Below are 14,842 nucleotides of genomic sequence, written 5' to 3'. Positions count from 1 at the left end.
CAGTGACTTGGTTGTCAAAATCTTATGAGGAACATATATACATGGATAATGTTACATGTAGTAGAATTTTTTTTAAAAGTTTTCTAGTAAAGACAGAAAATGCCCAGGAAAATGCCAAAATGTTGACTTTCTTATCAGATAATCTATGTGTAACATCTGTGGTCAGTTTATTGGGAATAGTGATATATAAATTACAAGGACTTCAAACTGTGAAGGTAATCAGGTGTGTAATTTGAGATTCCCTCAAATCTGAGGGCATTCTTCGGGCTGTACTATAAAGTAATTGTGGTCCATTGAATAATCTTCTTGTGCAAACAACTGTGTGTTGGTGAATTTATCAGATTAAAGGCAATCTGCTGCTTATCATAATCTTTTCTTTATACGTAACATTGATGAATGTCTTATGAAGTTTACGAAGCAGTTCTATGAAGTAGAATGCAACTTCTAATGTTACACGAACATGGAGATGATACAATGGTCATGTGACTAAGGTACTATGTTTCCTCATTGAGGTACTTTCAAAATGGTGGTTCGTTATTACTCAAACTAAAATTAAAATATATAAGATTACCATGGAAAATACTGTAAATGATTCAAGCATAACAGAAGTTTCAAGTTTTGAAGTGTCTTATAATTTTCAAAATAGTGGAACCTTGGATGTTACTGAACACGAGTGTTCTATTGAAGAAAGATCAGTCTTTGTGCAATCTAGTGAACAAACTTTGGAAAACAGTGTGGGTTCATTTAATGGAAGAAATTTTCAGGAGAGTGACTTAGAAACATCAAGTATTTGCGAAAACAGTACTGAAGAATTATCACTTATACAAGATAATGTGGAGAGAAGGCACATCCACATACTGTCGCCAATTGCCGAAAGGTTTCCAGCAGTTTACGATTTTATTGATGATGAACCACCGCCACCAGTAAGAGCACCTGTTTTGTGCGAAGAAGATCTTTTTGAACGAAATTCGGATTCTAATAGTACAGATAATTTGTCCATCATTAGCTCAACACTGCCAACAAGTGGATCTTCCACACAGTCGGAACCTTTTGGGCATTTGGAATATGAGCATCCTAATTTCAAGACTAGTACACCAGTTTCAAAGGGACGTAGAGGTTCGTTGCATTATTGATCAAAACCAATTTCTTGGTGTTATACGATTATATTACAAATACAGTTTGTTTTATTAAGCATCTTGTTCAATCGTTAAATAGTACGAGGAGTAACTATTTTTTCTAGTTTAACAACTTATTAACTAAATTCAAGTTATAAAAGAATCAATCCGGTATATCTATCAGTATCAATAACAAACTATTTGATACATTGTTATTGCTTCTTCTATTTTATAAATGATTGACATAAATCTAAAATTTATTTTCAAATTCAAATTCAAATTCAAAGTTTTATTGCCATATACACTTTACAGCATAACAACAACAAAAACAAATGACGACAATAATTACTTAACTCAATATATATATTAATGTAATAGAAAACATAGTTTATTTTGAATGTTTTATAGTTAATAAAAACAATTATTCTTTTTTTATCTTCATATTGTTTATGGAGTATAATTTTTTTATGGACCATTTCTACATTTCCCCGTTGCTGTCAATCCCTTAATTGATATTTTAACCAATAACATGGGCTTTGCTCACAGTTGAAGGTCGAACGGTATAGTTCTATAGTTGTTAATTTCTGTGTCATTTGGTCTCTTGTGGAGAGTTGTCTCATTGACAACCATACCTCATCTTCCTTTTTATATTTAACGGCTGTATATTCTTCATACACATGCAAGCATCATATAAAAAAAAGAACAAACAGGTGTTATCTTCCAATTTATTATTGCCGGTTATAGCTAGATCACTAGAAGTATTTCATTCGCAACTTATGTTATACAAAAGTCAAATCAATTTTCAAAATAATAATAATTTCTAGTATGAGTATTTTAAAAAATAAAATTATAAACAAAAGTTTCATTTTACCATTTCAGATAAAACCAACACAACGACTATGATAATGAAAAAAGCATGTTCTTTGGCCTTAAAGAAAGCTACGAAAAAGTGTGGATGCGAAAGAAAATGTACTTCTAAAAAATTCTATGAAAGAAAAGTTATAAAGAAATTGAGAACATTATATTGGACTCTAGACACGGAAGAAAGGGAACAGTGGTTTTCTGGAAAATTTGAAGACTTTCAACCATCATCTGAAAGTACATGTAATCAAAGGTTTACTTTTCGTATAAATGGGAATGTGGTTTGTCAACAAGCATGGCTACAAGGACATGGTATAACAAAAAGTAGCTTTTACAGATACAGAACAAAATGGCAGAATAGTAACCTAACAAGAAACTCGAAAGCGGGCCAATCTTTCAGTGAACAAAAGCAAGCAGCTATCCATTGGTTGGGAGAATACATTGCTCAACGTGGAGAAAGGCCACCTCATCAACAAGAAGTCTGGTTGCCTTTTGGAATGCGGAAGAAAGAAATCTATATAGCATATAGAAACGAACAGATAATGGATTTCAATAATTTTATGTCTACAACATCTTTTTACGCCATTTGGAGGAAGTTTTATAGTCATGTTAAAATCAGATCAGTAAGTTTTGTTTATGATACATTTTGATTGAGATTAATTAATTTTCAAAATTCAATTCTAAAAAGCAGCCCAATCAGTCATTATAAGTACACGTATGTTTTTGAGAAAAAAAATTCATAAATAATCATGTACTTATAAATATCTTTATTCTCAACTGTCCATGTTCTTGACAAAATTTTAATAATTTTAAGCTTGTGTTCTTTTCTACGATGGAATAAGCTTTTATATATATGCAAAAGGTCCTCCGAGAATGAAGTCTTTAGTTGTGTAGTTTGTTCCATATTTCTGTCTCCGTATAATTTTTCCAAAAGACGACAGTACAAACATTTCTAGTGAAGAGACAATATATATCTTATACATATATAAACGTTTTTAGTGGTTATTTTTTTCTGTAATATTTTTAAACAGTGTGCATTTTATATAAAAAAAAAACGTATTTATTTCAGACAAATCTTTTTACAAAGTGCACAACATGCGTTAAACTTGACAGAGCACTACAGCTTCAACTGAATCCGCAGAAAAGACAAGCTATTTTCAGAGAAAAACAAGCCCATCTTCATCGGATCATGTAAGTTATCGTATATCTAAAGGCAATATTTTATTACTGTGTGTTCATTTTCTTTTTTTAAATCCTAAATGAAAATTAGATAATTCATACAGAAGAAGAAAGATATATTTTGATTGCTAATTATGGGCACTAGGGGCGTAAACATTACAACATCAATAATTTTCATAAAACAATCCAAACTGTTACAATGAAATAAAAAAAAAAGATTAATAAGAACTTTTATATTTGATTGTCATTTTGTTCAACACTTGCATCCGCTATTTTGATATGAAATGGGGTATGATTGCCAATGAGTCAACACTTCGGCCAAGGTCACTATACGACCTTTAACAATCAGCAAAATCCATACCCCATACTCATACGAGAAAAATAACAGCCTGATTAATGTACGAAGCAATGAAAAAATAATATGATCGATAACCACCGAAGAACAGGCATCTGACCTCAAGCAGGCACATACAGAAAGTGGTGTGGTTAAACTGGCGCCTTACACTCCTCTTATCAACTCGTCGGATTGATGCAAAGCACAAAAAGAACAAAAACGAAAGAAAAAAAAGACACAGTACATTTCTGATCATACTCGCTGTTAATGTTTCTAAGCACAGCTAATCTCTGTTTCATCATTTTAAGAATGGAGAAACTGGCATATTACCGTAGGAGAACGATATCTCGTAGGCGGCCTGACAGGTATCTCAGTTTGATAATTGATGGAATGGACAATACTAAGACCAGTTTACCACATTTTAAAGATAGAAAAGGAAAAGTAAGTAAGCATGTTTGCTCTTCTTTTTTATATTTGCTGTTACAGAATTTGGAAATTATCTTAAATTAGGTGATATTTCTCCCTCAATTAAAGCTCTGATTACCTGTCTGTAATAAGACCTTTCGTTTGATATCATAAACAAATTAATGTTACATGTAAAATCGTCACGTTTAAATGTAAGTAATTTTTTTACTAACTTTTTCCTCAATTTTTTTTTTATAAGGCCGTGAGAGTTTTTACCCAGGAATATAAATGACATTGACATGATTTCCAAGGGAAATTAGTCTGGGGCAATTGAAATTGATGCAAAACTTTTAAACAATTATAAAACACAACATTTATCAAACCCTTTTAAAATAAAGGGCATGGACTTTTTTTACTTAGGAATAATGATGACATGGACATGATTTCCTATGAAAATTAGCCTGGGAATATGTGAGTTTTATTAAAAATCAAAATGCACATCTCTTAAATATTTATAGAACATTTGAAATTACATTGTTCATATGTTAATGATTTGATTCAAAAATAATTTTATGATAAAAAAAAAAGGACATGGACGTTTTTATCTTGGAATACGATGAACTTGAATTACTAGAAAAATTAGTCTGGGGACATAAATTACCTGTCAGTTCTGTAACCATGGACTTTTTATACTATTAATAATGCAAGTGTTGGTTTTTTTCCCCGTATTATTTTAAGTTGTAGTAATTTTAACAAAACAAAAGATCATCTGAATGTGTTATTTATATACTCATAGTTATTGTAGTATATATTATAAAAACACGACATTAAAGGACAGGATATTAAAATGAGACAAAATTAAAATGTTATTTTATTATGATTTTTCAACAAAGATAATTTTTAAACTCGTCATGGTAAAAATTGAAAACAATCATGTATTGTATTTTTATAATTTAGCTGAATTTTAAATGTCTTAGGTCTGATAGAAAAGCACATAAACATGTTTTATTTTGCAGGACCTTGCTTCAACCATTCCGATGAAAACACACGTAACTGGTGCCATTAACCATGGCACACATCAAAAATTTGTTTTCACTGATATTTATCAGTATAAACATGATTCCAATCTGACGTTGAACATCTTGATGAAGTTATTATGGGAGGCTTCAAAGGTAAATATTAATTTGTAACAGATGTTGACATACATGCACACTTGTCTAGTATATTTGTGGATTGTAATTGACACAGTTTCCTCATAAGGAGCACTCCTCCTATATTTATATAACAGGTCAAAATAATAGCTCATCTTTTATATTACATGTCAAAGTAATAGCTAAAATGAATTTGTTATGTTGATCTTAAGAAAATAAAGTTAACAAATTTTCATTTCAAATATATAGTAACCCCACATTGATATGATTATGCAAAACAATTTGGCTGATAGCGTTAAGTAAAGAAAACTTGTTTTTAGTGTTGTTACGATCTTTTTCTAAAATGAAACATATTGTTCTATATTTATACATATTTCTGAGGTACAATGTGCAAATGGGTACGATGCTTGAAATCTTTAAGTTGAAATATATTTTTTTAATTTCGTAGGTAGCAGTCATTTTTTTTCAATTTTGTCAAAATAATCATTTTACCCTACGAAGAAAAATGCATTTGCACGTGCTTGTCTGTCTATTTATGTCAATCGGTAGTATTACCATCTGCAGTTGCTATGGAAATTAAGATAGGCGTACGCATTTTGTCTAAAATACCGAAGAAATGCAGATACATGTACATTATGATGAATCATTAATGTAACATATATATATATTTGCTTATATATTTTTATTTAGATGTTAAGATATCATGTATAGTTTATAAGATATTTTATAAACAATATTAAATGAGATATCTTAAGTATTGTATAAAAATTTGTATAAACCATAAATAACGTACCATGTAAACTGTAATAGTAATCCCATGAACTATATACGATATCTTATAAACTAGATAAATTGTATTTCTAAGTCTGTTAGATATAGTTAGAACAAAGAAGGATACTGCTTGTCATAGTACATTGTTAACATAAATACAAATACAATACAGTATTACAGTACTTCCGTTAGTACATCAATAGTGAAACGTGATTCAAAATGATGTGATTTATTATTTTATTTCCATGTTTATTTTAATATAATATTTTTGATTCTAGGGACGTCCATTGCCTCCAGTATTGTACCTCCAGGCAGATAATTGCTTTAGGGAAAACAAAAACAGATTTATCCTTTCATTTCTAGAACTTCTGGTCCATCGTCGAGTTTTCTATGAGGTAAGCCAAATAAAATAATGCGTGCCCTAATGTAAAAGTTAGAAGACATATATATTCTAAAGTGTTTCATATTGGCCTATAAGAATACTTGTACTAAGTCCGTTACATCAATATCATTAAAGGGAAACTTCGCAAAAAAATCAAAAATTGATATTATGTTCATTCTGTATAAAAATGCTCAAATTTATAGATATTAAAGTTTTATTCCGCTAAATAAGAGATCCCCATCGATTTTAAATTTTGAGTATCAGTTCTCTACTCTCCGCCATCTTGTCACCTTCTCCGATGAAAAATCCCGATATGTCAATAAACCACAAAGGAACAAAACTACAGTAAACGATGTAGTCGTAATTGCGTGTCGATATCTTGTCAATCGTACGGTTGTTTTATCTGACTGACTAACTTGATACGGAAAATGGTCTTATATTTTTAAATAACCATATAGTCTGTTATTTTTAAACTGATAATATTGTAATTAGTTAAAAAGTCAAAGTTCAAATCATAAAATGATAAATAAGTGTTCCGTGGAAATTGTTTTCGAAAATCTAATTCGTTCATAATTCTTTCAAGTAATAAACTTTATTTAAATAAATTCGGATCTTCCCTTATCTGATCACCAGTATGGCTAAAGGTATTACTCCCAAAGGTATTGGAAGGGGTGTAAGGTGACACGTCCAGGTATTCAATCGATTTCCTGTCCGGCGGGCTTGCAAGTTCATGCATCGTTTCACTTCTGTAGGTATTGATCAGTGTACACGACCGTTACTTATAACTTTCCATTTTGAACTATCAGGTGCATGTATAATATACATTTTTGTCTTGCGTGTCCGAAAGTGATATAATATACTAGACATCACTGAACTCATACGCTTGTTTATAAATAACATTTCTGGTGTAAAGAATATTATTTATAAAAAAAAAAATACAAAAAAAAAATAATTGAAGAAATACAAATCTATTTACATATTTTTCCAAGGGTTAATTTGGGAAAATGTAATATATACTCGTTGTCAATAGTTTAGGACAGATTGGAACATACCAGAATTATTGATCTAAAAAATGTGCGCACTTGTCGACGATTCGTGTATACATACGCCTGGTAGAAAGTTACGGAACTATAGTCAGTAGCGCAATTTAAAATATGTATACATGTATACATTGAACATAAGAAAGAAACATACATTTTGTGTAAATTGTGGTAAAAGTTTTGTAAATAGACTAGTCCATGTATGCCAACAGTATGTAATCAACGAATTCGATAGACTATTGTATACCAAAAGAAGAAGAAGAAAAAAAAGAAACAATTTGATTTAAATACAGGTCAATTTATAATTTGCTTTGGTTCATCGAAGTTAAGAACATAGTAAACTCACAGATTTATATATCAATTAAATTGTTCTCGAATAAAGGACGAAATTCGTCATCATCACAATTGTTCCAACATTCATGTAAAATATATGCAACTGGACGTACACTAATAATCCCCAAGGAATGTGAATATTTTCTAGGAAAACTATTGAGTATCAATTTCGGGATTTATTTTCTTTCTTGATATTCAATGACAGCAATTTAAAGAATAAACTGCTTGTCGGATATTTGTCCGCTTATGGGGTATTCTTGCAAGTTGAACAGACTTATAATAACATTCAAAAATAGGGAAAGATAACATTAAATTTGTTGTCTTTTAATTTTAAACATCGTTGATCAAATAGTTATTTAAGTATATATATACGTTGGGAGACGACGATTATTATAGTTGTCTCAGATTTTAATAAGGACGTTCCACATTATGAATAAATTTGGTTGACGTTTATCACACTTGAAAAGAATATCTATTCGTAATTTTTCGATTCCATTACAAAAATATTTTTTTCTTTATTCGTACATATTATATTCCACTTCGGTAGAGTTATCTTCAGATAGTTTCATATATTAATTAATACATGGCTTTCAAAAGTCTAAATGTAAGTGTTCTCGTACATTTTTCGCCTAATAAAGACAAATAAAAATGATTTAGTAAAGCTATTTCTAATTTCTAAGTCCCCCTTTTTTATGAGACATAAATCAAGGACAAGACTTGTATATCATTTCATTCTGACATATGAATTAAGTTTCCCGTCTTTAACCGAAAACTGTGTATTTCTTAGTAAATTAACTTATTTGAATTCAAATAAATAATAGCACCAAATATAATTAAATAATTCCACGGCGACCAATTTTTATTTGTCACCAACTTGAATATGTATTTTTAATGTGTGTATTAAATGCTACCACTGATCCGAATAGACAGTCACACCTGGCAAGGTGTGCCCTAGAGGCGTGGTTAAATACCGAAGTGCAAATAACAATTTACCTTTCAACAAGCCATCTACGAGTATTGCCACAGAACCGTGAATACACACATCGTATAAACCTAGCCATAGCAGAGATAGTAAAAGGTCAATAATAGTACACCAATATATTGTCTTTACAGATTATTGTACTTTAATTTGTTCACCTTATCAGTCCGAAAATGCATTTATTAAAAATAAATTTATAACTTTTTGTGTTGTCTACAAAAATAATTCGAATATATACGTTTAACATAGATAATTTATCTCACGAATGAGTACAATTGAACGTCTGTGCGTTTTATCTTCTTATTATCGGATGGTTATTAGATAAAGCATAAGTCATCGGCGCGCTTACGATTACGTTAAAATATGATTAAAAACCAAGACTTTTAATGATTGTATTTTAAATCCCGGCATGCAAAAATCAGGAGAAAACGTCACGACCTACAGGAAGTAGTTGATATTTTTTCATTAATTATTGAATTTCTCCTTTATTACTGCACATATAGCGATAAAACTTTGTGAATATATATATTATGTCATAATGAACATATTTAAACCATAAGTAAAAAATCGTGAATTTTCCCTTTAAAAGAAGATACAATATATACGTTGATAAGACTGTAACGAGGTGAAAAGAAAAAAATAAAGAAAGAAAATACATATGTTCATTTCATGAAGATATTCTGTAAACGCTATATGATTATTGCTTATTTGGTAGGACCTGGGTCCGATTATATTTTCAAAGTCGCGGTTTGGGCTACATCCTGAGTATTTTTAGAATGCTGTACAATTTTTATACATGATTCTATTGTCAAATCAACATGTATATAAATGTAAATCATTTTATGACGAAATAGCTGCGAAAAGTAATGTTTTTTCCCAATCCAAACAAACATACTGTCCAAATGTAATAACACATTTCAGAAAAACACGGGCGCACATGCATATATATATGAACAGAACTGACAAGACTTTAAAAAAATTACCAGAAGCATCCTACTTATCAATTTTATAAATAAGTATATCAATGTAAAAAAAATCTCCAGTCTACCCACTCCTTTTATTTTAAATAAGTGATACATATAACAGCACATACACTCTTTAGCATTTATTTATGATATTAAAACCATGGAAAGTATAATACTGTAATATTGTAAAAAATACTTTGTAGATTCAGTTGTCCTTTCTGTATGTTGGTCATACGCATGAAGACATTGACCAAATGTTTAGTGTATTTGCTGATAGACTGAGGCACACGGATGCCACAACTCTTCCTGAACTACATCAACATGTGTATAATGCACAGGAACTGAATGGGTGCTATAATGTGAGCGGTTGGCTAGACCCATGCATAGCTGGAGTTAAAAGCCATTCCAAGTCAAATATTTTTAGATACAGATATGATGAGGCAAACAAGTTAGTGAATGTATACTATCGAAAAAATTCAGAACAGCCATGGAAAACTCTCCGAAGAGGATTTTTCAAAGTGAGACCAAATGGGTTACCATTGCTACCAAATTCAAATCCACCAGTACTCATGGCCTCTTTTCACCTTTTAGACATTGATGTTTTAAAAAAGGGCAATTCTATCTGGTCAACATATTTGACGCAAGAAGCCAGATTATGGTGGACGAATAAACTGTCTTTTATACAGAATATGCAGAGTAACAAATACCAACTGACACAATATTCCAGAAAGGGATGTATTTGGCGACTGAATTCGTTTAAGCCATATGACAAAAATGCACTTGAAGATTCTGTGGATGGCACTGATCCCGTGCCATCCGATGTAAGACAGCTTCTAGCGGGCGAACAGGAAACACCGGAGGTAAGTCATCTATGTGTTGTATCATATGACCAATTACACAGCGCTTATGACAAAATAGGTGTTCTTATCAAATCAATACAAAATACAAAAGGGAATATTTGTCAATATTTTAATGCAAAACAATATAAGTTATGAAAATATACATACACATTCTCAATGGGTTGGTTGTACATGTCAACGGCCTGTATACATGCATGACGTATAACATGAATAATAATATGATATCACACTGTGTATTCTGTTTGAAATTGATTGTTTTTATTTAAAAGGTGAAATAAGTAGTAATTGCCTTTTTTCGTCCATTCTCAGACCGTCATATATGTCGTCAAGCTCAATTTTGCACACTTGTTATTTGTTTTTGCCAGAATAATTTAAAAAAATAAAACAAAATGATCTGCTAACCAATTAAAATACTATTCATCAGAATAACACGTAAATCTGTATATATAGTGAGGCATTCTTAACGTCCAGTGGCAATTATTACGTGCATACTGAGGACGAAAAAAACTTTAAAAATTATACAAAAGGTATATGCTATATGAGTAAGCACGACATGTATAGTTCGGAAAATTTAAACTAACTCTAGAAAACTATAGTAGATAGACCAGAAAGTTTACCTTTCAACAGACCTCTGAAAGAGTGGTTGTGATGGTAAAAAAGTTACATTTATATCGGGTATATGATCGGGTTTAAATTCCATGTTCCTAAAGGCATTGTAATTATGCACCGTTCTATTTTCTTATTCAAATTGATATATACAGATAAAGATTCAATCTAAGACAGTTTTACTGTTTAGCGGTTTTCAGTTTCTCAGACAGTATTATACAATGCAAGTCATTGCAGGACGCAACATCTGCAAATATTTTGATAAAATTTTGTCCAAAAAATAACATTTATTTTTTCAGATTATTGTCAATAATTGATGATGAGGGCACGTACTCACGATCTAAAGGAATCAGTATTGATGGACCTTTTAATCCAGATATGGAAATCAGTCTTGAGGAACTTTATTATCCATCTTCGAACATAATTATGTGTTGTGAAACTTTTTTTTATTCATAAAACATTGCAGAAAATATTGTTGAAAACACATCTTAAAAGTAAAATGTAAAAATCTGGCATCAATCGTACTTGGATTGACGGCAGAGATTGACGATTACTATCGGCAATTATTTCTAACGTGCAGTTGTCAAACAGATACAATGTTGTATAATGATGTATAATATTTTATTTATCTTCTCTTCGTTATGTTTGTTTTTGTTTTTATAATTCTATCAGATTAACTTATTAATATCAAAGCAAACATGATTAAAAGTTTATACATTGTTATGTTTACACCCAAAATACAAGATATAATATTTAATCTTTATTTCAAAAAAGCGTTCATAATGATCAAGCAATAAAATATGTACTTATATACAACAATGAATTTATTTGTTTTTTTCCCTAATATTTTGCATGCATAAACGTGGAATCATACAGAATAAAGGTTAAATATTGGAGCGTGTGGCATAGTTGATCTAGTTATAATACATTTGAGACATAAAAAATGTGGTGCATACTGAATAACGTGCGTTATTTCTTATAATTTCCATTTTAAACCGTAGAAAACCATGAAAAAACGTTGATGACGTCACGGGCACATGACTAAATTATGTTTATGAGTTTATAACAAAATAACGTCAGCCAATCAGATGACGCTTTACACCCAAAATTAAATTATTCCTTATTGGAGATGATGATCACTAAACGGGGACTCTATTAAAAAAGTTGAAAATCCAAGACACTAAAATAGCGATCTTGTCTAAAGTTATTCTCAATTAATTAGGTAGTAATTTTACACGCATCAAAGCTCGACTCTTTTTGCATGATGTTCAAAGAATCGAAATAGAACTCTCTCCAGTCAATGTTTACATATATATATATTCTATTGTTTTGATAGTCATTGAGACCCTTTTAACCGGAGCAACACAACAGGTGCCACATGTAGAATAAATCTGCGTATCCTTCCGGAGCACCTGAGATACCTCCTGTTTTTTATGGGGTTCATGTTTCTTAGTATATAAAAATTATGAACTTCATTTATATTCTTGTTTTTACCACATAGAAGCAATACATTTGAATGTGTTGCTGTCCGTCTCACGCCATTACATTTTGGTTGCATTTTTTCTCGGGAACTTTACTCAATCCATCATGATGCTATACGCTGTCAAGCTTTAAAAGATGTAATGTTCAAAGTTCAACTTTTGCGACTTTTTAGTGTACTCCATTCGTATCTATGGACCGAAGGAAGCAATAAATATCTCAGATAGTCTTATATTAGTTCTTATTTTTTTCAAATCTTTCCATATTTTTTTTTTCAAAACGGAAAATAGATAAAATAATATCTATTCTCTCATCATACCCAAGGTAGAAACATGTTTAAAAAGAGTATCGATACTCTCATCATACTCAAGGTAGGAACACGTGTTAAAAGAGTTCTAATCATACTATGTGTTAAAAGAGTATCGATACTCTGAATATGCTCATGGTAGAAACCTTTAAAAGTGTGTTGATACTCTCAAAGTAGAAAGCTGTTTAAAAGAGTATCGATACTCTCGAGGTGAATACCATTTTTCAAAGAGTATCGGTACTCTCAATATACTTATGGTATAAAACCTATTTCAAAGAGTATCGATACTCTCGAGGTGGATACCTATTTCAAAGAGTATCGATACTCAATATACTAATGGTATAAAACCTATTTCAAAGAGTATCGATACTCTCGAGGTGGATACCTATTTCAAAGAGTATCGATACTCAATATACTAATGGTATAAAACCTATTTCAAAGAGTATCGATACTCAATATACTAATGGTATAAAACCTATTTCAAAGAGTATCGATACTCTCGAGGTGGATACCTATTTCAAAGAGTATCGATACTCAATATACTAATGGTATAAAACCTATTTCAAAGAGTATCGATACTCTCGAGGTGGATAACTGTTTAAAAGAGTATCGATACTCTCAAGGTAGAAAATCTTTTAAAAGCATATTGATTCTCTCAAGTTAGAAATCTATTTCCAAAAGTATCAATACTCTCATTATGCTCATTGTAGAAACCTGTTTTGAAGAATTTCGAATCTCTTAAAGTAGTTACAAAGAGTATCGATACTCTGTCAGAAAAAAAACTCTAGTCTAGATGCTAAAAAATGGTTCTAGAAAAATAATCACCGCAGTGTTCTAACGTTGGAGGTAGTTAACGCTTTTTTGGAGTATTGCTACTCTTAAAAAATGTGATACTCTTTAGTAAAAAGAGCTATAACTAGAGTAGTAGTACTTTGCGGTATTATAAATGGTACTTATAGTACTAGGCCGTACTCTTGAAGTCAAGAAATAAAAGAACACCACACAACAAAAAGTGTCAATACTCTTTAGATAAGACTGTTATAGAAGTAAACATATCAAATAATTTGGAGAAAATCTGTTTTATACAAATTGAAGTAACTATCTTTGAGTATTAAAACTCTTCCAAATAAAATGAGAAGAATCTGACGAATTGTTTAGAATTTATGATTATTTTTGTATTTAATGTCCCTATTGTACAAATTAATGTACATATTCTTCATGTAAAAAGTAAATATCAAAACTGGGCCAAAATGGGAATTATTTATTTTCCCTTTTTTATTTTTAACGTGTTTAATGTTACTGTGTCTTTCAAGTTTTTATGCCTACGGAAAGCAAACAGAGGTCTTTTATCAAATAACAGTTTTGCCTCTTCGTCATCCTTTAATTTATCCCAGTGTTTTAAGATATTGTTCTTTATGTGTGATTTCTGTCTTGAAAACACTGTCCAGGAGAATACCAAGGGAGGTGTTAACAAACAGAAAAATCCCTCTGAAGGACCAAATTTTGAAAAAGAAGATGCTACCATGCAGGAATTTATTTCTTGCAGTGGAACTGTGATTAAGACAGAAGAAATTCCATCATTGTGAGAAATATCTTTTGACTTTAAAATGGATTGTGCGGATATTTCAAATGTTAATCCTGAAAAGGAAAGAAATAGTCACGCAGTGTTTGGTGGAGTTGGAAAACAAACTCAGAAAGAAACACCACAGTGCACCTTAAAATACAGTCTTGGTAAGGTCGATTCGACAAAACTTCCAAGTTATATCAGACTAACAGTTAATTGCACACCATCATTGGACCAAGGTTCTAAATCGTTTTTTAACGAAAATCTGGATATCATTAAAAGTGAACTCTGTGAACAATTTCTAAATAGACTTAATGAAATATGCGAGGAGCACCACAAGAGCTTGTTATCCAGCATATCCAACTTGCTTGAGGAAACAGAGCGAATGATAGGTCGTGGAAGTGCAGAAGAAGGCGCTTGTCTAAAAAGGTTGACATTCCAAGTAAAGGAAAAGAAAGAGATATGGAATGAACGATATCTGAGGGCTATTAGAAACATGTCTACACCTAGT

The 14,842-nt window shown here is 30.9% G+C and overlaps 1 protein-coding gene across 2 annotated transcripts; it reads left to right on the top strand.

Annotated features, from left to right (window-relative positions):
- The first annotated feature begins 275 nt into the window (after nt 1-275).
- On the top strand, nt 276-12,162 carry LOC143051910 (uncharacterized). 2 transcript variants are annotated; one of them, XM_076224902.1, is made up of 8 exons: nt 276-1,116; nt 1,995-2,599; nt 3,046-3,167; nt 3,798-3,930; nt 4,911-5,066; nt 6,095-6,211; nt 9,719-10,375; nt 11,281-12,161. In XM_076224902.1, the coding sequence occupies exons 1-8, from the start codon at nt 573-575 to the stop codon at nt 11,296-11,298; spliced, it is 2,352 nt and encodes a 783-aa protein (XP_076081017.1). In that variant the 5' UTR covers nt 276-572; the 3' UTR covers nt 11,299-12,161. The 2 variants fall into 2 exon arrangements, with proteins under 2 accessions (XP_076081017.1, XP_076081018.1); XM_076224903.1 differs by lacking the exons at nt 6,095-6,211; nt 9,719-10,375 and having other exon boundaries at nt 11,281-12,162.
- The last annotated feature ends 2,680 nt before the right edge of the window (nt 12,163-14,842 follow it).

This window comes from Mytilus galloprovincialis, chromosome 11 (genome assembly GCF_965363235.1).
Source record: "Mytilus galloprovincialis chromosome 11, xbMytGall1.hap1.1, whole genome shotgun sequence".
Taxonomy (NCBI): domain Eukaryota; kingdom Metazoa; phylum Mollusca; class Bivalvia; order Mytilida; family Mytilidae; genus Mytilus; species Mytilus galloprovincialis.
Note: the sequence above shows the minus strand (reverse complement) of the source record. Positions and strands in the feature narration are given on the sequence as shown.